This window comes from Delphinapterus leucas, chromosome 11, assembly GCF_059928025.1.
Source record: "Delphinapterus leucas isolate spDelLeu-1000000601 "Yukka" chromosome 11, BTC_Dleu_Yukka2, whole genome shotgun sequence".
In the NCBI taxonomy this organism is placed as follows: domain Eukaryota; kingdom Metazoa; phylum Chordata; class Mammalia; order Artiodactyla; family Monodontidae; genus Delphinapterus; species Delphinapterus leucas.
In genome coordinates, this window is record NC_143139.1 from 4,382,815 (window position 1) to 4,407,897 (window position 25,083).

At 52.1% G+C, this 25,083-nt stretch overlaps 1 protein-coding gene across 9 annotated transcripts in view; it reads right to left on the bottom strand.

Moving 5' to 3' along the window:
• Positions 1-25,083, bottom strand: part of CRACR2A (calcium release activated channel regulator 2A) — a 163,549-nt gene that overhangs the window by 48,852 nt on the left and 89,614 nt on the right. For all 9 annotated transcript variants that reach the window (XR_016394848.1, XR_002645097.2, XM_022577328.2 and 6 more), the window contains 3 exons: positions 16,291-16,402; positions 15,046-15,226; positions 10,633-10,779 (listed from right to left, as the gene is read on the bottom strand). Coding sequence is in view for 7 of the 9 variants with exons in the window: in XM_022577328.2 (XP_022433036.1) it covers positions 10,633-10,779; positions 15,046-15,226; positions 16,291-16,402 (440 nt within the window). In the remaining 2 variants the exon portion in view is untranslated. The remainder of the gene's footprint in view (positions 1-10,632; positions 10,780-15,045; positions 15,227-16,290; positions 16,403-25,083) is intronic.

Genomic DNA, 25,083 nt, shown 5'->3' on the forward strand with positions numbered 1-25,083 from the left:
CACCTCCAGGGAGAGGGAATGCTGGATCTCTAAGCAGCTCTTTCATCTATGGACTATTCTGGCTCATAGACATGTGTCTTTCTATGACCTTATCCTGCCTCTGTGTAATAACCCTTCATATATTTTAAAACAGCGTTAAGGCATCAAGGAGTAGCCTTGGGTTGTGGTCATGCCTCTCCACTTCCTCCAGCCATGTCTCACATGGAATTTTTCTTTTGGAAGTCCCTTCACCATCCCCTTTACTATTCTCTGAATGGGCTCTAATTGAGCTTTCTCAAGCCATAGAGTCACAAACTGAATGCCCAGTGTATGAGGGCTGATCGGTGCAGATTAGATCTCTCTTGCTTTAGTTGCTGCCTACCTATTCATGCAGCCTAAGAGCACATTCACTTTTCTGGGCAGTCACATCACATAGTTGATGAACGCTGAACCCATTTGTCGACTAAAACCTCGAAACTTGATGGCAGAGTGATGGTTTTTGTTTTAAAGATGGTGCGACTGAGGGGCTTCCCTGGTGGCACAGCGGTTAAGAACCCGCCTGCTAATGCAGGGGACATGGGTTCAAGCCCTGGTCCCGGAAGATCCCACATGCCACGGAGCAACCAAGCCCATGAGCCACAACTACCGAGCCCATGTGCCACAACTACTGAAGCCCATGCACCTAGAGCTTGTGCTCCACAGCAAAGACAAGCCACCACAACAAGAAGCCCACTTGTTACAACTAGAGAAAGCCCATGCACAGCAACGAAGACCCAAAGCAGCCAAAAATAAATTAATTAATTAATTTAAAAAACAAAGAAAAAGGTGGTGTGACTGAATCCTCTCTCTCCCACCTTGTGCTTTGGCCATTGGTGTTTTGGATTTTGGCAAGATCTCAAATGCAATTCTGTTAGGTTTTATGCCTGTTAGATTCAGTCCATCTTTCTCAGCTGTCACTATCTTAATGGATCCCAGCCGGTGGCCCAGTGTATTCAATGACCTTCCAAATTCTGTTGATACTTTAAGTTTTCAATCATAATGTAATCTAAATAACCTATAATGTTGGTTTTGATTATTTAATTTATCTGAGATTTACTTAGAAGAGCATTTTAGGGACTACTCTGGTGGTCCAGTGGTTAAGACTCTGAGCTCCCAGTGCAGGGGGCCTGGGTTTGATCCCTTGTCAGGGAACTAGATCCCGCATGCTGCAACTAAAGAGCCCCCATGCTGCAACTAAGGAGTCCACATGCCACAACTAAAGCTCCCGTGTGCCATGACAAAGATCCTGTGAAGTCAAATAAATAAAATAAATAAATATATTTTTAAAAAGAAAAAAAGGAAGAGCATTTTAAAAAATATATAAACTGTTGGTTTCTAGTTTTATTGTATTATAGTAAGAAACTTTATTGGTAAGGGATTACTTTTTGGAATCTATTAGCCTTTCCTTTGTATCCCCATATTGTCAATTTTTACATAAGTTCTATAACAAGAATGTGTATTCTACTGCAAGGCGCACAACTCCCCATTCATCTCTTAAATCAAGCTTGCTGGTTGATGGTTTCAAACACTTTGTATATTTGATGTGCTTTTTTTGTTTGTTTGTTTGTTTGTTTTGCGGTACACAGGCCTCTCACTGTTGTGGCCTCTCCCGTTGCAGAGCACAGGCTTCGGATGCGCAGGCTCAGGCTCAGCGGCCATGGCTCACGGGCCCAGCCGCTCCACGGCACATGGGATCCTCCCGGTCTGGGGCATGGACCCGTGTCCCCTGCATCGGCAGGTGGACTCTCAACCACTGTGCCACCAGGGAAGCTCTGATGTGCTTTTTGCTTGACTGATATGTCAAATTTGAGATAAGTTTGTTGAAGTCTTTTAAACTTTTAAAATGCTTTTAAAGTCTTGTTTTTATCAAATGTTCTTTGTTTTTCTAAGTTTCTGCTTTTTGTGTTTTGCTATGTTGTTTGGCACATACAGGTTTATATTTGTTGTATCTTCTCTATGGATGGACCTTTTTTTTTTATTACTACAAAATATTCTTCCATATCTCCCTTAATTCATGTCATTGGTAAACATGTTGAACACAAGAAGAACAGTGTGTAATGGAGCTCTCTGAGCTATCAGTTAATTACATGTGAGCATAAATATGCAACCTGTCTTCTATTAACCACTCTGAAAACACTCCCTTCCCCCAGGGCAGTGTCTAATGATTTCATTCTATGATATCTATGCCTAGTTATTTTGAACAACACAGGGAGGAGGAGACAGAGAAGAGATAGATAAGAGAAGGGAGGGAGAGAGACGTGAGTTCTCAGGGGGGTGGGGGACATATGTGTGAAGGAGCCAGGGAGAGTGAGTAAGAGTCAGGAGCACTAATTATTTATCCTCTCCCTTCTGTCTCACTGTCATAGCTGCGGAGCCTCTCTTGTGTAGTCCAGGGTCGTGTAGGTCTTAACCCCCTGCTGACACCTACAGTGGGCTCAGAGTTCATTAGGGTCAGAGTGAGAAGGCCTCGGTTCAAATCCTGCTTTTGACATTTATAAGCTTTCTGGCCTTGGACGAGTCACATTACCTCAATGAGCTCGAGGTTTTCTGTATCTGGAAAACCAGATGGTAATACCCGTATTAGAAAGAAGTCATGTGTAAAAAATGGGTACCCATGAACTTATCTACAAAACAGAAATAGAGTTACAGATGGAGACAACAAACTTATGGTTACCAGGGGGTAAGGGGGGGAGGGATAAATTGGGAGATTGGGATTGACATATACACACCACATATATAAAATAGGTAACTAATAAGGACCTACTGCATAGCACAGGGAGCTCTACTCGATACTCTGTAATGACCTATATGGGGAAAGAATCTAAAAAAAGAGTGGATCTATGTACATGTCTAACTGATTCCCTTTGCTGTACACCTGAAACTAACACAACGCTGTAAATCAACTAGACGCCAATAAAAATACTTTAAAAAGAAAGAAATCATGTGGACTTAGTAAGATCATGCTTGTGGAAAGGTCTAGCAGACCCATTACGTCACCACCAGCATTAACAAGCATTGATTGACTACTTCATAAAACAACATTCTGGGTAACGTAATTTAGACTTACCGAATGGTCTCTGCCCACCAGGAATTCAGCGTTTATGAACTCCAAGTCCACGCGTAAGTGGCGTGGAGGAAAGGAACAGGCAGAAGAGGCCACACACCACCCCACGGTGCCAACCCCACCCCATGGTGCCTTCCTGAGCTCCAGCTGACATAATTCTGTGACCACACAGCCTTGGCTGAGTTAAGTGGAGGAAGCTACCTGCTCCGGCAGTGGGGCGGGTGTAGAGTTATCAGGGGAAAAGTTAAGAAAGGCTGAGTACAGAAAAGGGAGATGTTCGACAGTGGGGGGAAGGAGAGCAATTATATACTGGGGATGCTGCAAGGGTAGTAATGGATTGAAAAGGATGGAACCTACTGAAAGCCAGGGTGAGAGGCCCAGGTCTGACCTCGAGGATGCAGTGCCACCCAGGACGTCTGACTGTGGTGGATGCCCCCTCTCAGAAGGATGACTGTGTGTGTGTGTGTGTGTGTATGTGTGTGTGGGTGTGCAGTGTGCACGTGCATGGTATCAGGGGTACTGGAGATCTAAGGATGGGACACGTGGGGAGCAAAATGGGCTGGGAATAGTGATGCTTGTGTCAATACAAGGCTTAGGTTCAAAGAGGCCTTCAGAGAGAATTTGCAGCGAGCAAGGACTTTCCCTGCCAGCCTCCCACAGGTACTGTGGAAATTAATTAAGCTTCACAAAGTGCATAGCACACAGAGAGTCAAGGTACCAGGCTAGAACAGAGCATTAATACTCAGTTCCACCGGGGTTCCAGCTAATGGCACACAGGCCGAGCCTTTCTGCTATAGAATATTACTTGGTCAACATATTTTTTTCCTGTTCCCTCTCTCCTTTGCCTTCACTTAGGAACAAAGGGTCTCAGAAAGTCATCTGGTCCCGCCTCTAGGCTCTAGGCAGGGTGTGCTGAAATCATTCCAGGAAGAAAAGTGGCATCTTCCTTCCCTAAATGAAAGGATAGTCTTAACCTTGAACAGAACAAATGGCATTCTTCTACAGTTTAGATAAATTTCAGAAGCTTGAACTCAAAGCAGAGCTTCAGAAATGGCCGCTGGCCTTGGAGAGCAGTCGCTCTGATCTCATGTGTTTCCGTGTGGACCGACAGTGGTCCGATCCACAGGACTCTGGTTTGCGAAGCCTGGGGAAAGGCAGATGCAGAGAGAGGAAGAGTTCCCCTCCCATCACAGACAAGTGTCCTGTATCCCATGTGAAGGAAGTGAGGATCGGGGCAGTGCAAGTGGCCTGTGTGTGGTCACCTGGTTCCTTGGGCCAGAGTGGGGGAAGGATCCAGGCCTCGACTCCCACCCCACGTGCATCTACAGTACCACACTGCCTTCCCACCATCCTCAGTTTTAAGACAAATATCATACGATATTATTTGTGGAATCTAAAAAAAAAAGATACAAAAGAACTTATTTATGAAACAGAAATAAAGTCACAGATGTAGAAAACATCTGGTTTCCAGGGGAGAAAGGGGTGGGGGATAAATTGGGAGATTGAGATTGACATATACACACTACGATATATAAAATGGATAACTAATAAGGACCTACTGGATAGCACAGGGATCATGACCTATATGGGAAAAGGATCTAAAAAAGAGGGGATATATGTCTATGTATAACTGATTCACTTTGCTGTACACCTGAAACTAACACAACATTGTAAATCAGCTATACTCCAATAAAAATTTTAAAAAAAAGAAAAAGAAGGAAAGAAAAGAAAAGAAAAAAAAAAAAAAACCTGACAACTCCAAACCTCTGCATTTAGGATTGTCAGCATCTAAATTCCATCTGGGGTCTGTCAATTGTGGAGTGAGCACGTCCTGGGGTGAGGAATGGGGCCGAATGTCTGGAGGTTGCCCCCTTTCCCGGGTCTCCACCCCCGCCCCCGCCCCTCACGTTCTGATCACGGAGTGAAGACCCTGGGCCAGAAACATCTCAACGAGTCTGCTATTTGCCGGAGAAGAAAATGGAAGCAAGTTCAGCCTCCGCCAGCTTTGCCGTGGGGATGAGAACGGTCGTGAGGGCCTCAGACTCACCACTGCCCCCTGCCGCCTTCCCCACGCAACTGCGGTCTCCGGCTGCAAAGGGAGGCTCTTACTAGAAAAACCCACTTAGGGTTCCCTTGTTCCCCTGAAATCAGTCTCTCTCAGTGAAATCAGTCTCTCTCAGTCTCTCTAATGCCGCTCTGCCTCTGTCTCTGTCTGTCCCTCTCTCTCTCACAGGCACACAGCCCCACACGATGAGGGTAGAGGTGAATGAAAGGCAAACATGAGAGTTTGTAGAAAATTCTGCAAAGGCTGTAAAATCGCCAATTGGATTTTCAAGATGGATGGTTTCTCCCTAATTAGATTCTGCTGCCTTGTACAAACCAACTTTGCAGCTTTATCCCATCCGATAAAGCAAACCATTTCTCATCAGTCAGGTTTACAGATCATGCCCGCGGTATGCACACAGCACACAAATCGACCTCACCTTTCCATCTGCTCTCGGGGCCAAGTTAACAGTGTGCTTCTGCCTCCGATAATAATATACCAATACAAGGACACGTGCGTGACTAAGCTGTGGCCTTATGGCCTGGCGCCCTCCCCAAGAACTTCCCTCCACGCTGAGAACAGGAGTGGAATTGTAGACTGGAAGGGCTCCTGGGCGTGCCTTTTGCAGGCTGGTACCTTCTGGAGAAACAGGCTAGAGCAGCATTTCTCAGCGGGGTCTGGGGTCTGCCTGCATCAGAACCCCTGGGGAACGTGTGCTAAGATGCACATTGCTGGGTCCCCTGCCCCCAAAACACACTGATTTAGACCCCCTGGAGGAGGGACCTGGGAATTTACTCTCTAATCAAGAGTCCATGGTCATTCTGAAACAAGCTAACATTCAAGAACCACACAGCTAAGGCTCGTCACAAGTGGTGCATAAGGGCCACCTGCCATGCGCACGAGGCTTTAATTGCTGCCCTACCTGGAAGCAAGGCCAAGGAAATGATGACCTCCCCGCCCACACACACATACCACAGAACACCAGCTCCCAGGCTTGGGTCAGGTGCCGGGATCACGGCTGGGCTGCCTTGTCAGGCTGTGAGACACATTCCCTCCTGGTCTGGACACCCTTGCAGAGCCGAGGGAAATTGGTCTAGACAGAAAGCAGCAGGATAGTGGCCGGGTGGGAGCTGCAGGCGAAGCCCTCCCAGAGCCCCACCCCCCACGCTCCCGAGAAACTGCCCGAGGCCTGAATCATTTGGACGAGGACTGACTGCGCAGAGGAGGGACTGATGCCCGTGAGGGTGTGGGGAGCATCGGAAAACTTGTCAAGGCCAAGGGTGGTCCACCGAGGATGCAGAACAGGCTACTGAGCTGCAGAAGACTGAGAGCGCTGCCTTTGATCTCGAAAGCACTTTTCTTCAAAGAGCTCAAAGCACTCCCCAGACACAGCCTAATCCATTCTTACCCCCATCCTCCGCGTTAGATCTTGGTAAGGAACTCAACCAGGGCAACTCCTCTGGCAGATTCCAACTCGGGTCCAAAGTCAGAATCCCTTGGGATATTTTATACGCGCAGACTTGGAGCCCTCACCCCAGACCAAGGCAACGGGGCCCTCCTGGAGTAGGTCCCCAGCATCCCCTACTGGTGAAAGGTCTGAAGTTCCTGCTGCCTCCAGGCAGCATCGTTCTACATCTGGAGAGCTCAAGTTTTTTTTTTCCAGGTCAACATAATTGGGCAGGGTGCTTTCAGTGGCAAAGGAATTCGTAGCTCTGACGGCCAGAAGTTCCTCCTCACGTCAAACCACGTCTCCCACGGTAAAATGTAAGGTTCGCCAAGCCTCTGCGTGGTGCACACAGAGAAAAGCGGCTCGGTTGCAATCTGACCCTCTCCTCCTCCGAGGGAAGTGGAGGGAATGCAGTCCACTCTGGAGGTGCCGCAGACGAGCTGGGCACCAGCTCAGGGCCCTGCATTCCACCTGGCCCCCACCTCACCCCGCCGGGCCGTGGCTGCTTCTCAGTGGACACGCGCCAGTGTCAAACACTGAACCCAGAGTCTAACTCAGATCTGAGGTTTTCTCAACTTCTGTCCCAAAGGCAAGAGGGTGGGAGGTTGAAGGCCCCCAGGCTTGCCTCTTTCCTCTGCTCCCGACATGCAGGGTCAGAAAATAAAATACACGGCCGGGAGGAAAGGCCTGGAGTTGCTTCTGACACTGCCCTAGAGCCTGGGCCTCCGGACATCAGCTTTAAGATGTCAAGCCCAAGCACTGCCCCCGCTGCATCCTCCCTCCTAGAGGCTGGAGGTGACCCTGGAGGATGCCGCAGGGGGGCCTTTCTCACTCACTGCAGTGAAACTGTAACCCTGAGGGACACGGCTTGGCTGGGGACCTGGGACCAGGACTCCCCCCACGTCGGTCGCAAGTCTCTGGGCCCCGTGGGACAGAGAAATGAGGTGTGTGGTTCGGAAAAGGGGGAGGCAGCTGGGGCCACTGCTGCCAATGGCCACGCTGTCAGGTGTTTCAACAGCACGGGGACTTCCTGGTCGGCTGTGCGGCAGAATTTTTACGGCTCTGCCTCACTGGTGTGATCGTAAACTCCTCAAAGACGGGGACTCTGTGCTCCGTTGGCTCAGCTCAGCCTGGCACAGAGTAAGTGCCCGTTACATGGCAGCTACTGGTCACACGTGACTGTAGCCCGGTGCCCAGCCCTCGGCTGCGCACAGCAGGCAAGTCTCGTCGCCCTCTCTGGGACGAGCGCTCATTTCCCAGATGGAGTGACGTGTTAGCCCCTGGACTGAACAACCGGCTCGTGGCGGAGACTGGGAGATGCTTTGACAGTCAGGGTTCCCCAGACTGCTGCCCGAGTCAAACGATGCCCCAGACCTTCCCTTCTCTCCCTTCACCAGCCAGAGGGTGCCCCTCCTGCAAACAAGCCCAAACCCCCAAACTCGCCTCCTAGATGTCCCAGAATCACTCAGCCTCATGCTGAACCATCTGTAAAACCTCCCATCTAACTATTCTGTATCCCATTGGGGTTTCAGTTTTTTCTTTGACTTCTATGCTGCAAGGACCTTCAGGGATCCCCTGGTCCAGGAGGAACCTGGAAACAAGATGTGAACAACCTTTTTCTTTCTTTAACAGAAGAGAAGAGAACACAAGAGACTCTAAGAGAAAACCTCAGAGTCCGTCACATGTCACGAGGGTGAACACGTTTCATGAAACTTTTGCCTCAGTTATTCACACACACAAGTGTGTGGGAGCTGCAAAGTCAAGCGCGTGTCTCCCGGCCAGTCACAATCAGAAAATTTGAACAACACCAATCCCGTTCTCGAATGTTGCCGGTAAGGAAACAGATGCACAGAGAGGTAAAGCACATTGCCTGAGGTCACACAGCCGGTCAGTGGCGGTGCCTGGGCAGGACCTCAGGTTGCTCCTGTCTCCTGTTGCAGTGCTCTGCTCGCTACAGGTCTCTAGGAAAAGGACTGCCAGAGAGCTCAGTGAGCCCCGAGCCCACCCGAGTCCCCCGGCCGGAGTGGACTCCATCAGCTGACCTGGGGCAGGGGTAGCTGGCAGGCATATGAACGGAGGATGGGCACAGAAGACTGCAACTCCTGGCTGAGCTAGTTTCGACCATGCAGCTGACAGTGACCTTGACTTTCAGCTCAAGACCTTTTTAACCATCGTTGAATTGGAACCAAAACACGAATGGAGGCCACTTAGAGATGGATGTACGGCCCAAGAGGCTCTGCAGTAAGTCTCTCCCTGCAGAGGTGCAGGCCAGCAGAGGGGCCCCCTGCAGGTAAGATTCTGGGCCCCGAGCTGGGTCACTGCAGCCATTCCGGCCCTCGTCTCCTTAGGAAACAAGGGAGCCGTCCCCTCTGGGGGTGCCCCTGACTTTCACTGTGGCTCCTTGGGGTGAGCAGTGCTGGACTCAGAGGGGGCGGTGGTGAGGGGCAGAAAATAAGCCTCATTTTACACGTGAGAAAATCGAGGCTCAGAGAGGCCAAGAGACCAGAGCAAGGTCACAGAGCTAGCTGGTTGGAGGGCCACACACAACTCTGACCCAGAGCTCCTGATTCCCTGGGCCTGCTTCTCGCATCCATGCAAGAGGCACCTGGACATCTTGTTAAAACGCAGAGTCGGTAGGCCTGGGGCGAGGCCTGAGGCTCTGCATTCCCGAGAAGCTTCCAGGTGATTCCATAGACTAGGCTTCGACAGCAAAGCTCTACACTGTGTTGTCTGGAAGGATAAAGCGATCCTTATACTTCACCTCCAGCTCTCCACTTCAGCCAGGCAAATCCTCCAAGACTCACAGACGTACTTATTTAAAATAGTAATAAATGTTATTATTTTAACATTCATCGAATACTTACTAAGTGCCCACACTGTTCTAAATGCTGACATGTAATCCTCACAGGCCTATGACACGGGTATTACTGTCCCTATCTTACACATAAGGAAGCTGCAACTCAGAGAGGTTAAGTAACTTGGCCTAAGTCACACAGCTAGTAAGCAGCAGAACCAAGATTCGGACTCAGCTCTGACTCACAGCTTATTCAGCTAAAGGCTCTATAGCGTATACCCTCAACCCCTCTCTCTCCCAGCCCTGGGAGCCTCACCCCAAAATGCTCTGAACACTCCTCTAGCCCGACCGTGTTCCCTCCAGCACCACACGGCCACGATTGCTCATAATTCAGGGTCCGAAAGGTCCTCTTCCAGACCTGTGTATAGCCAGTGGGTCTCAGCAAGTTACTTTAGAGTTGATGGGGGGAGGCACGAGATGAAAGGGAGCTCAGGGTGGTGCGTGGACAGCGGTCCGCACGCTGTGGGTCACAACATCGAGCTCCTCGCTGTAACGTTCGTTGATGAGTGTGGACAAGCACAGCGCCCTGCTGGTACACTCGTCCCCGCAGGCCAAGGGACACCCACCTGGCAGGCCCGCACCTGCGGCGCCCGGGGCCTGGCCAACTCGGGCTTGGCTCCCAAGCAGCTTCTTCAGGTCCCAAGCACGTTGCCTGGGGCGGCATCCTCCAGTACAGGAGGAGTTCTAGAAAGCACTGAATATCTGGAGAGAGCCCGGGGCCAGGAGGGCAGCAGGAGAAACTTAAGACCATGACGGGAGTGAGACGGCAGGAGGGCCGGGGGCTGGTCCAGAGATGGGGGTAGGTCCTGTAGGCTGGGGCCTTACCGCCCCAAGGCAGACACAGTGGTTTCTAATGGGTCTCGGACACCAGACCATCTTGCTCTGAGTCCTGGCTCTGCCGCTTACACACTGTGTGTTCTGGGGGCGTGTTCCTTACCCTTTCAGTGCCTCGACTTTCCCATTGGTAAATTGTGGATAATGATAAATATCCCAATGGGTTGTGTAGGAATTTAGGATCGCGCCTAGCACATGGTGAGGGCCTAATAAATGTGAGTGAGGTCTTAGAAATAGATACCCGGGGACAGCCACAGGCCCGGCCCCCGCTCTGGAGGATGGTCATAAGGTGGCGTCACCGAATATAAGACAGAAGAGGTGTGTCTGCTTTGCACGTGTCTGTACAGAGGGCGGCTGAGACTGGTACCCACTTTTTCAGGGCGCACTCCAGCTCATTCTTCTCCTCGTGGGCTTCTAGGAGCTGCGAGAAGATTCTGGTCAGGAAATCCTCAAAGTTGGACAGTAAGTGAGGCTCGTCCTTCTTCAGCTGCAGCCAGAGTTTCTTGACATCATTTTCACTGTGAGAGAAAAAGGAGCATTAGGGTGGGAGCGTGGACATGAGGCTTCATGGGACACACGGAGGTCCCAGGTGTGACACCGATGGCTAGAACATCATTATCATTGTCAGTACAGCGACAGCAGTGGCTGACATTTATTGAGCGCTTGCCGCATGCTGGCTGCTTTATGCACGTTTGCTCATTTGACCTTCCAGTGAGGCAGGTGCTGCTAACACCCCCGTTTACGTGAGCGGTCTCAGCGTGAGGTGAGCGGTCTCAGATCACTCCGCTGGGAAGTGATGGAGCCAGGAGTCATGCTGGCCTCCTAATGGCCACACTCAACAGCTTTGCTTTCTGTCTCCCGCGATGAGCTGGTGGTGCTGAGCACACAGAGCCGCGGGCCAGGAGCATCTCCAAATGCCAGGAGGCAGCGGGAGGACAGGAGCCCAGCGCGTGTGAGGACAAGCGCCGTGGAGCTGAAGCAGCGAGCCTGTCGCCCCAGGAGGGATGGGCCTCACAGCTGAGAGCGAAGGACGTGGCATCTGACGGATGGCAGGAAGCAGTTGTCACCGCAGGGAGTGGAAGGGAAGATGCAGCAGCCCACTGGGGCCGGGAGGCAGCGGGCGTGACGGAGAGGAGAAAGCAAGGGAAGGAGCGAGCAAGCCTGAGAGATGTGTGTGCACACACGGAGAGACGGGTGGAGAGTCGGGAGGACGGAGCCTGGCAGAGAGGCACAGACACAGAGTGGCGTGCCTAGAACCGCTCCCTCCCCAACAGGCACGCTGGTGCTCAGCAGAGGAGACACATGGGCCAAGGTCACGGTGATGGGGGTGGGGGCGGGAGGCGGCACACCCATGGACCTGCTCTGCCTCTGGAGAAACTCAACAGTCTACAGCCAGTGATCAGACAGACAGCCAGAGGGGGATCTGATCTCACTCATTAAATTCTAAAACCACTGTGATCTGAAGGCAGCTACAACTAGGGACCCTCAGGATAAAGAATAAAATCCCTTGTGCTGTGTAACAAGCACTATATCTGAGAAATTTCACTCAAAAGTGATACTTGATAGTGCCATGTTAGTAATGTGCCTGGACGTAAGTGTTACTGTCTGCACCCAGCAGAGAAGAGGCCCACCGAGAAATGAGCCTGCTTCTGGTCAGTTACCTGACCATCTATCCAATCATCCTCCTTCCCTCTTTCCTTCCCTTGCTCCATTCCACCCAAACATCCACCAACTCATCTAGGCCATCCATCCATCCATCCATCCATCCATCCATCCGTCCATCTATCCTCCCATCCATCCATCCACCCACCCACCCACCCATCCATCCAACCATCCATCCATCCACCATCCACCCACCCATCCACCCTCCCATCCATCCAACCATCCATCCAACCATCCATCCTCCCATCCGTCCATCCATTCATCCACCCACCCACCCACCCATCCATCCTCCCAGCCATCCAACCATCCATCCATCCACCCACCCATCCATCCTCCCATCCATCCAACCATCCATCCATCCACCATCCATCCTCCCATCCATCCAACCATCCATCCATCCACCCACCCACCCACCCATCCATCCTCCCATCCATCCATCCACCCACCCACCCACCCACCCATCCTCCCATCCATCCAACCATCCACCCACCCACCCATCCACCCTCCCATCCATCCAACCAACCATCCATCCATCCATCCATCCATCCATCCTCCCATCCATCTATCCATCCATCCATCCACCCACCCACCCACCCATCCATCCTCCCATCCATCCAACCATCCATCCTCCCGTCCGTCCATCCATTCATCCACCCACCCACCCACCCATCCACCCATCCATCCTCCCATCCATCCAACCATCCATCCATCCACCATCCATCCTCCCATCCATCCAACCATCCATCCATCCACCCACCCACCCACCCATCCATCCTCCCATCCATCCATCCACCCACCCACCCACCCACCCATCCTCCCATCCATCCAACCATCCACCCACCCACCCATCCACCCTCCCATCCATCCAACCAACCATCCATCCATCCATCTATCCATCCATCCATCCATCCATCCATCCTCCCATCCACCCACCCAACAAGTATTTATTATTTGTTGAAAACCTAGCACTGATCTGGATGACATGAGAGATCTAGAAAACGAGAGAAGGGGAGGTAAGGAGCCTCCTGTTTCCCAGAATAATTTCCATTTTCCCCCATACAGAACATGCTGTGGCTGTCGCTCTACTGGACTGTAGATACAATGGGGATTGCACAAAGGGTTCCGAGATAAAGGGTCTCTGGGAGATACCACGATGACTTCCCATCACTGTGGCAGGTTGCCCCTCATAAGGTAAATGCATTATAAAATCAAGACGCACCTTGCTGGCCGAGGTCTGTCTGCTCCCATCCCCTGGGTTCCTGCTGCAGCCTGGCAGAGAACCATTAGGGTGAGAGCCTCCAGTGAGATTTGCAGACCTACCTGACGCTCTTCCAAAGCTACCTGAACCTCCTAGTCGTGGCCACATCACCTCCCGCCAGATTTCTGGAGAAGGGATAAGTCTCTCGATGCTGGATGAAAATTAAGCCAAGGCCGATTAGCTGCCAAATCACTCAGCCAGTCGAAGCACCGAGAAAAGCCGGGAGCCCAGGTGCTCTGTCTACCACTTCTGGACAAAGCCAAGGTCACTCTCTTGGAAGGATACAGGGGTGCAGGGTGAGAAAGGGTTCCGGGTGGTCAGTCCATCCATCTCCCCGCTTCCAGAACAGTACGCAAACCATCTTGGTCGCTGAGATCTTTAAAGACCTCTGAAGTTTTCCAGCCTCCTCTGTTTCCTCATCTGGGGTCCTACAGTCTGGACCGTTTTCCCTCACGCTGCAGCAAAAGCCCACTTCCTTCTTGTTTAACTTCAAGGAGGATGACAGTGGCCGGGCACCATCTCCTGTGTGTGGGTTTTTATCGACCACTCTTGGAACCTTCCCCAGAGCCTTCTCTTCTCCAGGAGCTCTCGTGTTGGCTCGGCCCTGCGCGGGCCTTTGTCTGACGTCCTCAGAGAAACCTCTGGTGAACTCTGATTTGAGAGCCCTGCAGGAGGGTGGCAGTCAAAAAGTGATGGGTGGGCAGAGAGATGCCTGTCTTTCATGACAGTCCCTTGGCTTGCCCACACTGCCCTCTCCTGTCCCCTCCTCCAGGACGAGCCTTCAAGGGGTCGTGGGCATGGTCACTGGGATCTGGTCCCTTGTCCTTGGAGCAGTGGAGCTAGTGTCCCCTCTGGCTTGCCCAGGCTTCTGCCAGCCTGTCTCAACTCTGCCACAACCTAAAAGACGCTGGGAGCTACCCATGCTTTCTTGGCCTGCATGCTGTGTGAAGGCCCCTCTCTCTTGCTTCCCCTTTATCATTCTCCTCCACAGTCTTCTTCTTCCCAAGCTCCAGACACATCAGCTCCAACCATCAGGCCATTCCCCCCTCACTCATGAAACACACACCCAACCCAAGACCTGGAGACCCCAACACAAAAAGGCAAGGGGCGGAAGTTAGTCCATGTTTTTCGGGCGACTCTCTGGTTTCCACTAGCTACAACATCACTTGACTTCATTTCAATTAATGGCAAAGGTCTGGGTTTACATCTATGTGTCTCTTTCTTACAAAACACTTTTTGCAAAAAAGAAAAAAAAAATGGGGGTATTACGTTTGGTTTGAAGTGGCAGCCACCTAAAATTTTCAGCTGAGTCACTGATCACCCAAGTGATGAGCTGGTAAAAAACAGGTTCACCTCCCACCTCGGCTTCCAGAACAGGGTTGGTTCGGCTCAGGGATCTGACGCACAGACGCTTCCGTGTAAGGTGGCTTTGGCAGGAGCACAGCACGTGGGACGCACTGCGGCCCCAGAGACCCAGCGGAGGTGGAGATGCTGGTGAGCTGATGGTGACAGGAAGCCTTAGGCGGGACGCACCGAAACCCTCAAGGGTTTCAACCCTTGCACAGCCCTCTGATGGGCGGGCAGCCCTCAGAGAGCAAGGCTAAGCCAAGGACTGTACTGATTGTGGACGGCAGGGGGTGAGGAAGGAGTGTGGGAGATCAGGGGATAGGAGCGTTTCCAGTGAAAATAATGTAAAAAGCAGAGGCAGAGCCCTAGACCCTGACGCAGACAGGTCATGGCCAAGGGCAGGCTGCATGGGGCCAGGGCTTGGCTGAGGGCTTAGTAGGCGTTAAGGTTGGACAGAACAGATGGGGAGGCTGCCGCTAGGCTGGGCTCCATCCCCCAGACCACAGTCGCCACTTACTCTTCCCAAACCTTTTGGGCTCCAAGCCTGTCCATCAGCATCTGGAACTGGCCTTCCTCATCTTCGTCCATGTCACCCAGACCCTCACACCCTCTGGTCTGATACACCTTCTCTTCCTGGAGCTGGGCCAGGTGCTCAGCAGCATGTTCCTCACTCGGCTTCTGGCTGAAGAAGAAGTGACCTGGGGGAGGCATGGGCACAAGATCTGGATTAGGCAACACTCGCCCAGGAAGACCTTTGTTTCCTCAGCTGCCAGGAATCGATTGAGGTTCAGCTGAGAGGAGAAAAGGGGAGGCCAGACTCCCTGTAGCCAAGATCCTTGGACGCCATGCTCCGGATTTCATGTCTCTCCTACTTGGATGAGATTCTGCCAGAGATGCTAGAAAGGCAGAGCGCATGGCGGGTACTACGGCACCTTTGTGGTTCTTAATCTTTGAAAGGCCGGCTTAGAATCATCTCTTCATTGATTTCTCCTCTAAACAAGACCTTTCCCCTATCGCACTCGAGCAGCCTGCCTGCCTATGCTCTGTGTTATCACCTTGTGATCCTGGCCGCCAGCATCACTGTGCTTCACATTTACGTGAATGTAAATGAATTCAATTGTATGAATTCAATTATAAATTCCTGAAGGTCAGGAAAGGCATCAGACGTTTCCAGGCAGATACCTGGCACCTTGAAGGAGGCAGGTGTGCGGAGATTTATCTGACCCGTGCTCGTTGTAATCAATATGTGGTCAGTATTGGATCTGACGGTGGATCTGTTTTTCTTTTTTTTTTATCTTGTTCACGCATCTCAGTTGTTTTCCCTCCTGGTCACCTTGAGAACGACTGGTCTATTCCAACCCTTTACAGATTCCTCTGAAATCTGTTGCCCCTCAGCCTGGAGGACTCAGCCACACTCAGGTTGAAACGAGCCGCACAAGCCTCCCACTCTTGTCCACTGGTATGTCAGCAGAAGCGGACAGGCTGGAAATCCCATCTCAGCCCCTCTCTTAAGCTGATCTCCTGCCAGAGCTTCTCTGCTCGCTCCTTGCCACTCTCCAGTAGGAGAGGACCTGGCAGGGACAGCGTGGCGGGCACTGAGGCAGCAGTGGTGTGAGCGGCGGGGGTGGACACACGAAAAGGGACCAAATGCCCCACAGCCCGGAGACTTCAGGAGGCAGGAAAGCTTGTGCTTCATGGACCCTCAGAGCTGGTGGGGCAGGGATGCCCCTTATATGCCCCATATAAGTCCCCCAGAACTTACTAAATCCAGTGGTGAACTCCACTGGGGTCAGAAAGCCATTGCCGTCAGCATCCAGGGCATCAAACACGTCCTCCAGGTCCTCCAGGCTGAGGGGCAGCTCCTCATGCAGCCTCTGAAAACAATCCAGACCGCGCTGGTTGACACTGCTCATCACGGACGGCTGCCGAGGGGGGCAGCGCCTTCCGCCCCGCCGACAAAAGCCAGAGGCCAGATTCTGAAGCCTCACCACCCTTCTCCTCCTCTGAATATCAGGACATCCACCATCTCTTGGTTGCCTACTCATGTGGTAGGCAACTTGCGGGATGATTTATAAGTAAATATGTGTACATTTATTACTATATTTATAAATAATTTATTACATATATGTTTGCATTTAATTCTCACGACAATTCTTTGAAGTGGGCATTAGTATCCCCCTTTTACAGATGAAGCGTGATGTTAAATGACCTGTCCATGCCCGTAAGTGACATGGCCGGGATCAAATCCAGGTCTGACTTCAAAACTGGCACTGTTCACAGCCGTAAAGGACCAGAACTGCATGGGACTGAATCCCGTTTAGGATAATACCTGCACGACACGATGCGGTCCAGGTCAACGGGATAATGAATGTAAAGAATATTGCACAGTACCCGGCACAGAGAAGGCATTCAGTAAAACGTATGAGGGAGGTAGAGAAAGAAAGGGGGGAGCAGAAGGTCCCCACCAGGGCCGCTGACCCACCAAGGTCACTCAGTGAGTGAATGGCACAATCAGGTTTCACTCTGGTTTCACCTGCTCTGCCCAAGCCCCTCCCTCTGTCCCCCTGTTGCCATGCAGGTGTGGGTCGCACTCTCAGAAGCCTTCCCTGATGGAGGCCACTCATGTCCCAGGGCTGCAGTTTCTGTGGACACACACTATGGTCCTCTAGCTCTGAAGGGGAGCTGGACAAGGCCACTGGGTGACACGCACCCATCGTACCAGCCGGCCCCCCACTCCTACTCCCTGCTGGCTCTCAACTACTTCCTGAAAAGACATGAACTGCCACTGCCTTAAGGTATGGATGAGAGTATTTGTGTTGGACTTCCCGGGCGGTTCAGTGGTTGAGACTTCACCTTCCAATGCAGGGGGTGCGGGTTTGATCCCTGGTTGGGGGGCTAAGATCCCACATGCCTCGCGGCCAAAAAAACCAAAACATAAAAGAGAAGCAATATTGTAACAAATTCAATAAAGACTTTAAAAAGGTCCACATCAAAAAAAAAAAAAAAAAAAAACTTAAAAAAAAAAAGAGTATTTGTGTTGTAAAAGGGAGCTGGCCAAGATGGGGTGTGAGGTCACTGGACCTGGGCTGCCCCAGACCACGCGGGGAGAGAAAGGCAGACACTGATGGCTGAGGAGCAAAGTGGCTGAGCTGTGGATGCTTCCCTCTGGCCTCTGCCTGATGCACCGGTGGCCCCAGGCCAACGTTAATTTGCATCGTTGAAGCAAGTACCCTCTTCTACCCTAATAATCAAAACCTCCCAATGAAGACTCCCCAAGGGAGTTCATTACAGCCCAGCTGACCCTCCCCCATCCTCCCAGCTCCCCGAGGGACGACTGCACAAAATTGCCGCTGTGGAAGTGACTGACAGCTGAAGACAAGGACCACGGGGCCACAGGAAGGAAGGTACACGCCCATCTGAACAGTCAAAAAGAGCTGGCAGGTGTGAAAGCCCATAACGTAACTTGCGAGACACTCGGTTGGACCCTCAGGCACCCTTCTAGCTGATAAGCCATAAGGATTAATTTGGCAGGTACTCGCATTAAGAGGGGCGATGATGCATTACAACGTGGGGAGACAGGATGATGTGGGAGCCCTTTAGAATCACTGAATTACATAGGAATGAGGTTTGTAGAAAGGAAGGTGAGAGTGTGTGCAAGGATTCCAGAAGCGCATCTGCTGAGCAAACAGCAGAATCTCTGTCTTGTCAACAATCCATAAACCAGCTGTGTCAAAGCCAAAGGCAGAGAATGCAGGGCGAGGATGGAGTCCAGTTCGCAAGCAGGAAGTTCATTAGCTCCATTTGAAGCTAAAGGCATCACGTTGGAGGCAGAGTGAAAACCCAAGATTCCAGTCCTTTCCTTGGGATAATCCTGCCCCCCTCCCTACCCTCTGCCTGAATGTGATCTCTAAAATGTGGTCTCTCACACTGTGCTGGACCCAGAAAGGGGCTGAAAGGAATTGCAGAGTCAGTGGGACCCTCAACTTGCCTCTTGCCCAAAATACCCACACGTGGGCACCCGTACTCTTGTTAGCATCACCCAGGAAAAGCTAGGTCACACCCCGCCTCAGGCGCCATCCCTGAATCCAACAACACTTCTGACCCCAAGTCCTTCCCATGCTCTAATCCCATTCCTTGTCTCTGTCTCAAACCAGCTTCCTCCTCTTGCTGTCACTGAAGCTGGGGAGGGCAGTATGACATTCTCCAAGTCATCCTCCCTCTTCACGTCCTGCCAAAGTAGTACCGAGGGCTTCTCCAGCCTTCTCTGCAAACTGCACATGCCTGATGCCTCAACCTCTCTTTATTGGCCCTACCCGGAAAATCCTTTAGTCTTAATAACCATAATTACCTCTTATTTATCTTTCTTCTCTGGGCCTGCAGAGCCATGTAAAACCAACTTATTCTGCTCTTGTCCCCTGGGTACCTAGTGCTGTCTACATTTTTAACTAAAGGAGCCAAGCCAGGTGGAGAGGGACGCGATGACTCATTCCATGGTGCTGATAACCCGCGAAGCTCTGAGATTTCCCTAAAGTCACAGTGGAGGCCAGGCTGGGATAAAGAAGCAATTTCCCCTTCAGGGCTTCCGCTGTCAGCTAAGGGTTCTCCGTGCATCCATGCATCCTTAATTCCTTTCTCTCATTGCTATCCCACCCCTGCCACCAAAAGTCTGCCCGGCCAGCACCACCCGTGCCAGCCTTCCAGAATCCCGCTTCACGGGTGGATCCTGTCTCCCACTCCCACCTGGAAGAGCAGGTGGCGGGGGAGGGAGTCGGGGAGAAGGCAGGCTTGCCCTCCTCACTCTGTCCATGGCCCAACCAGTGGCTCTTTACGATTCCACACTCCCTCCATCTGTGGCCTCCCTCCACCGCCTTCCAGTTCACTCTAAATCCCTGCTTCCTCTGAACTCTGAATTCCTGCATCACTTCCTCAGGAAGCCTCGGCAGCCCCCGGCTTAGACCAGCGATCCAGACGCCCCCAAACGCATTTCTTTCATTCATAAGTCTCACCTCACTTTGTACTTTACATACTGATGGATGCGATTAGTGGATGAATGTCTGCTCCTTCAGTGGCCTGGAAGCTCTGGGAAGAGGGACCCCGTTCACTTTTGTTCACTGTCATGGCCCCAGGATCTAGCCCAATGCTGACAACCAGGCGGTATTTAGATACTTGATGAACAAGTGAATCAATAAACGAGTGACTACGAGTGATAGCAGGCGGTCCTGAGCTCCTGTCCACGGAGGACTGGTCTAGACCCCATCCACTCTAGATCCTGACCAGCCCCCGTCCCCCACCCAGGGATGCTCGGTGAGGTCTTATAAACTGGGGCATGGAACAGGAAACAGTCCTGCAGGAGCCATGCTGAGGGCGCAGGCTCCCAGAGCCAGGGGAAAACGCTGTCTCCCGCTACAGCCCAGCCGGACCCTCTACCTTCCTGGTCACCAGCCCGCAACATGCCTCGTGCAGCTTAAAGCCAAGGGTTGCACAGCTTCAAATGCATCTAAGGGAAATGCTCATTAAAGAGAAAACCAGGAGATCCACCTTTACGGCCAGATTAATCTCTCCCTCTTTCCAGGCTCCCAAAGCCTCCTCTTCAGACCCTTCTCCCAGCACCAGCCACTCTCTTCCCTGCGGTAGAGCCCAGAAGCACCAGACATCTTCAGGATGGGACTGTGAGGTCCAGAGGCGGGATCTACCTTGATTCTGCCTGGTGCCTTGATGTGCTTGGTTCAGGCTGACGGCTGGGTGCAGACGGGAGTCTCAACCTCCGTGCTATTGACATCTCCGGATGAATTCTTTGTTGGAGAGGGAGGTGGGGGAGGAGCTGTCCCGTGCTTTACGGGACATTTAGCAGCATCTCTGGACATCACTTAGTAGATGCCCGTAGCATCTCCCTCTCCAGTCATTCCAATCAAGAATGTCCCTAGACATGGCCAAATGTCCTCTAAGAAGCCAAACTGCCCTCGCTCACATAGAATGGATACAAACAAGAGCAGCACCAACTAGAGATGAACTGAAGGGACCCTCTCCAGCAGAAATGCCCCTTCTTGATCTCTGAGGCAGACAGATGGCTTGCACTTGACCTCCCAGTACGACAGTGCAGCCGCTGCGGAAACAGTGTGGGATCCCTCAAAATATTAAAAATAGAATTGCCATATGATCCAGCAATCCCACTTTGGGGTATATATCCCAAAGAACTGAAAGCAGGGACTCCAAGAGCATTTGTACGTCCCTCTCCACAGCAACGTGATTCACACCCAAGGGTGTGAAGCAACCCAAGTGCCCATCGACGGCCAAATGAATAAACAAAATGTGGTAAATAGATAAAATGGAATCTTATCCAGCCCTAAAAAGAGAGGAAATTCTGACATGTGCCACCATGTGGAATCTTGAAGACATTTTGCTAAGTGAAATAAGGCAGTCACCAAAGGACGGATACTGTATGATTCTACTTATACGAGGTCCCCAGAGGAGCCATATCCATAGAGACAGAAAGTAGGATGGTGGTCCTGGGAGATGGGTAGTGTTTAATGGGGACAGAGTTTCTCTTCTGCAAAATAAGGAGAGTTCTGGTGAGGGTTACACAACAATGTGAATGTATTGAAAAGCACTGAAATATTCACTTAAAAATGGTGCAGATGGGGAATTCTGTCACGTGTATTTTACCACAATTAGGAAACATCACAGAGTGGAGGACACTAGGAATTGTGTTAAGACTCGGGGTATAAGTCCCCCCACCCCCAATGGCACACACACACACACAGAGTGAGCATTTATGGAGAGATTTTCAGGTCCCAGCTCGGGGCTAAGTGCTCTGCATGTACACACGCGCCTGATTCTCTTCTAACGCTGGGAGTTAGTTATAAATAATTCACAGATGAGGGGCTACAGCTTAGAGGGCTTAAGAGACTTACACAAATTCACACTGCTGGTAAGTGGCAGATTCAGGATTAAAACTCAGGGCAATGTACCACAAAATTCTTTAAGAGTCTCTTTGTTAACCTAAATCAGGCGTCAACTGGCAGCCCCTGTAAAGGCCAGATCATGCGTATTTGAGGCTTTGCAGGCCTTCGTCACAGCTTCCCAAGTCCGTGTTGTAACTTGGAATCCGCCGTGGATGGTATGAGAAGGAAAGAGCCCGGCTGTGTTCCAATTACACGGCACTCACAGAAACAGCGAGTGAGCCAGGTTCGGCTGGCTGGCCAGCTCCTAGATGGTTCTTCACAGTTTGGCTAATCCAGGAATTCCAGGCAGTGTTGCAGGGTGGGTACTTGGCGGTGGTAATAACCATTACACGCCTCTAAGAAGTCAGGAACAGGGTTTAGGGGGCTGCTGGTGTCTTCAGAGATCTCCTGCCCGACCTGTCCCCATCTCCCTCTCCCAACTGGAGGGGTCCCTTCATGCCCTCTCCAGCCTGGTCCTCCCGTGTCCCTCTGCCTCTCACTAGGGACCCTCCGGCTCACGACTGTGGTTCTCTAGGGGATCCCTCCCTGCAAAGCAATCTTCACCCCAGTTCTGCCTGGAATGATCTCCATGGGACACACAGAGGGGTTTATTGTGGAGGAGGGAGTGAGGTCTGGGGGGCCACAGGTGGAGCTGAAGACCCTCCAACTCCTGCCTAAACTCTGCGCTCACAGGTCAGTATCATCCATCCAACCTCCCGTAGCAGGACCTGCTCGTGCGCAACCCGAGCTCCGGGCGGCTTGCATCCTGGCCTCGGCCGGGGGACCTGCTCCTTTCCGTCTGTGGCCCTGCTCTGTCAGGGTGTCTGTTTGCTCACGGCTGCTGCTCTCCGATCACCTCTCAGATGCCTGGGTTTCCCCACCTCTCGGATGGCTGGGAGCCTGTCTCAGCCCCTGCAGGTGGAGTTCTTCCGTTACTCAGGAGAAAGGAGAATGGGGGCACGAGGGGAGCAGCCTTGCCCCTCCCCCTCCCTCAAAGGATGGCAACTGTGTGCGGTTTTGTGCCAGCTCCCCTCGCCCGCCGGCCCCTCCTGCCCAGGCTCCCCACCCCGACCCAGCCACTCTCCGCCCTAACAGGCCTTTCCCGGCGTCTGGATCTGGGTGTGCGAGCATGCTGTGAGCTCTTCTCCAGGTCCCGAGAGGCCGTGCTGGGAGCCGAGGGTGAGAAAGGGGGTGGTGACCAGCACCCAGGGGCCAGCCACCGGCTGCCGCGGTACGTGCAGGGGTGACAGCAGCAGGCAGATGTCCTCAGTCCTGCCAGGAGAACCAAGGGCGCGTGGACCTCACAGGGAACCCAGGGTGGACAACAAGAGGGTGACTTTCTTCCCAAATCTCCTTCCAGCCCATCCTCCTCCAGATGTGACCATGAAAGCGGCAGAGAGGTGGCCCTTCGATGACGCGTTTTGTTCTCTCGTGATATCATTCTCTCAGCTAGAAGAGCTGAACTTTTCAAATGCTTCGCCATCCACAGGCACGCAGAAAGTTCAGGAAACTGCAGCCGGCAGAGCTGAATGCCACGGACCCAGCAGACTAGCTGGTGGGAGGCCCCGCCCTCCTCCTGCTGTCTGGACCAGGGGTGAGGCCGGAGGGAGCAAGGCTGCTGTGGCGTCTCTGGGATCTGGTGCTTCTGACTTCATGCCGAGCCCAATGCAAATGATTTCTTCAACAATTGATACTTTACAGTTTAAACTCACCGTGCCTCTCCCGGCCTTCATTAAAGAGAGGGCTTCGGTGCAGGTTAATGGGGGTATATTCAGTGAGAGTGCTGAGTTGCACTGTGCATATGACCCACGGTTGACCCTCAATAAAAGAGAATTCCCTTTTCTTTCTTTCTAGAAGGAGAAGCACAAACGAAACATGCCATGAAAACCACTCCTACAACCACATGGCCACAGGCCTGTGAAGGACAACTATGAATTCCCAGGCTGGGGTTGTCAAGGTTTTCTCAAAACACACCTCGGCTGGACTTCCAGGTGGGGTGAGGCTTTGGGGATGAGTATCAGTGGCAGAAATTTACCAGGTGTCAATTGCTGAAAACCAGAGAGGCCCAGGCTCTCTTGTGGGCTAAGGTACCACTGTTCCCAGGTCTTTCCCCTCAAATCCTGAAGCACCTACTGGACGGGGGAGAGTCTGGGAAAAGCCAGAATATTCCACCCTGTGGGGCTGGTGGGAGAAAGGCCTGCGGTGCTCCATCCAGGTCACAAGCCTCCGGGCCACGAGGCTCACACAGCGAGTGGAGGAGGGACGGATACGAACGAGGGTCTGCATTTCATGGCCCAACTTCAGCGTACTATGAAAAACCAGCCTCAAGGAAACCTGGGCTTCCCTGGTGGCGCAGTGGTTGAGAGTCCGCCTGCCGATGCAGGGGACGCCGGTTTGTGGCCCGGTCCAGGAAGATCCCACATGCCGCGGAGCGGCTGGGCCCGTGAGCCATGGCCGCTGAGCCTGCGCGTCCGGAGCCTGTGCTCCGCAACGGGAGAGGCCACAGCAGTGAGAGGCCTGCGTACCGCAAAAAAAAAAAGAAGAAAAGAAAACCTGCCCATCGCGAGTCTTCCCCCCCTTTGTGCAGCTGTGTGTCCCTCCCCAAAATGCCCCTGACGTACGAGTGATGGGAGGGCGGTGTGGGGAGAGGCTGTCAGAGCTCCAGTGCAGCCTGCGCTTCCTTTATTCTCGGGGTGAAATCATGACTGCAGCATGAGAGACTTAAGGAAGACACTGGGAAGGCATCAGACCAGGGGTGGGCAAACCACACCCCGCCCTGTAAATGGGACCCAGTGCCTGTTTTTGTACAGCCAGAGAGCTAAGAATCGCTTTTCCAGTTTTAAATGGTTGAAAACAGTATCAAAAGGAGAATAATGTTTGGTGACACATGAAAATGACATACAATGTACACTTCAGTGTAGGTAAGTAAAGCTGTTTGGGAACAGGTCACACTCTGCTCTTTCCACACTGCCTGTGGCTGCTAGCGCTGCTGTAACCAAGCAGGACCTTACGGGGCCTTCGCGGGACAGACGCCTCCCCATACCCTCTGCTGTAGCTCCTCTCTGGAGGGCCTGGATAACAGTATCTGAGGCACATTTCCTGAGTTGTCTTCCAGATGCTAAAAGCACCACCAAACGGAAGACGTTAACTACTCGATGACCACGAGCACATCCCCCCAGGCCTCCTGGAGCCTAAGGATTGATCATGTGAACCCCTGTGACACCGCCCTGGTACCACCACCAACCAGAGAACTGTGCACGAGCTGATCCCATACCCCAGGACTCCCCTCTCTCACCTGGCCTTTAAAAATGATTTGCTGAAAACCATTGAGGAGTTCGGGTGTTTTTTTTTTACTGTGGACCATTTTTGAAGTCTTTATTGAATTTGTTACAATACCGCTTCTGCCTTATGTTTTGGTTTCTTGGCCCTGAGGCATGTGGGACCTTAGCTCCCTGACCAGGGATCAAACCTGCACCCCCTGCATTGGAAGGCGAAGTCTTAACCACTGAACCGCCAGGGAAGTCTGAAGGAGTTCGGGTGTTTGGAGCACTAGCTGTCCCGGACTCCTTGCTTGGCGCCTGCAATAAACGCTGTCCTTTCTTTCACCACAATCT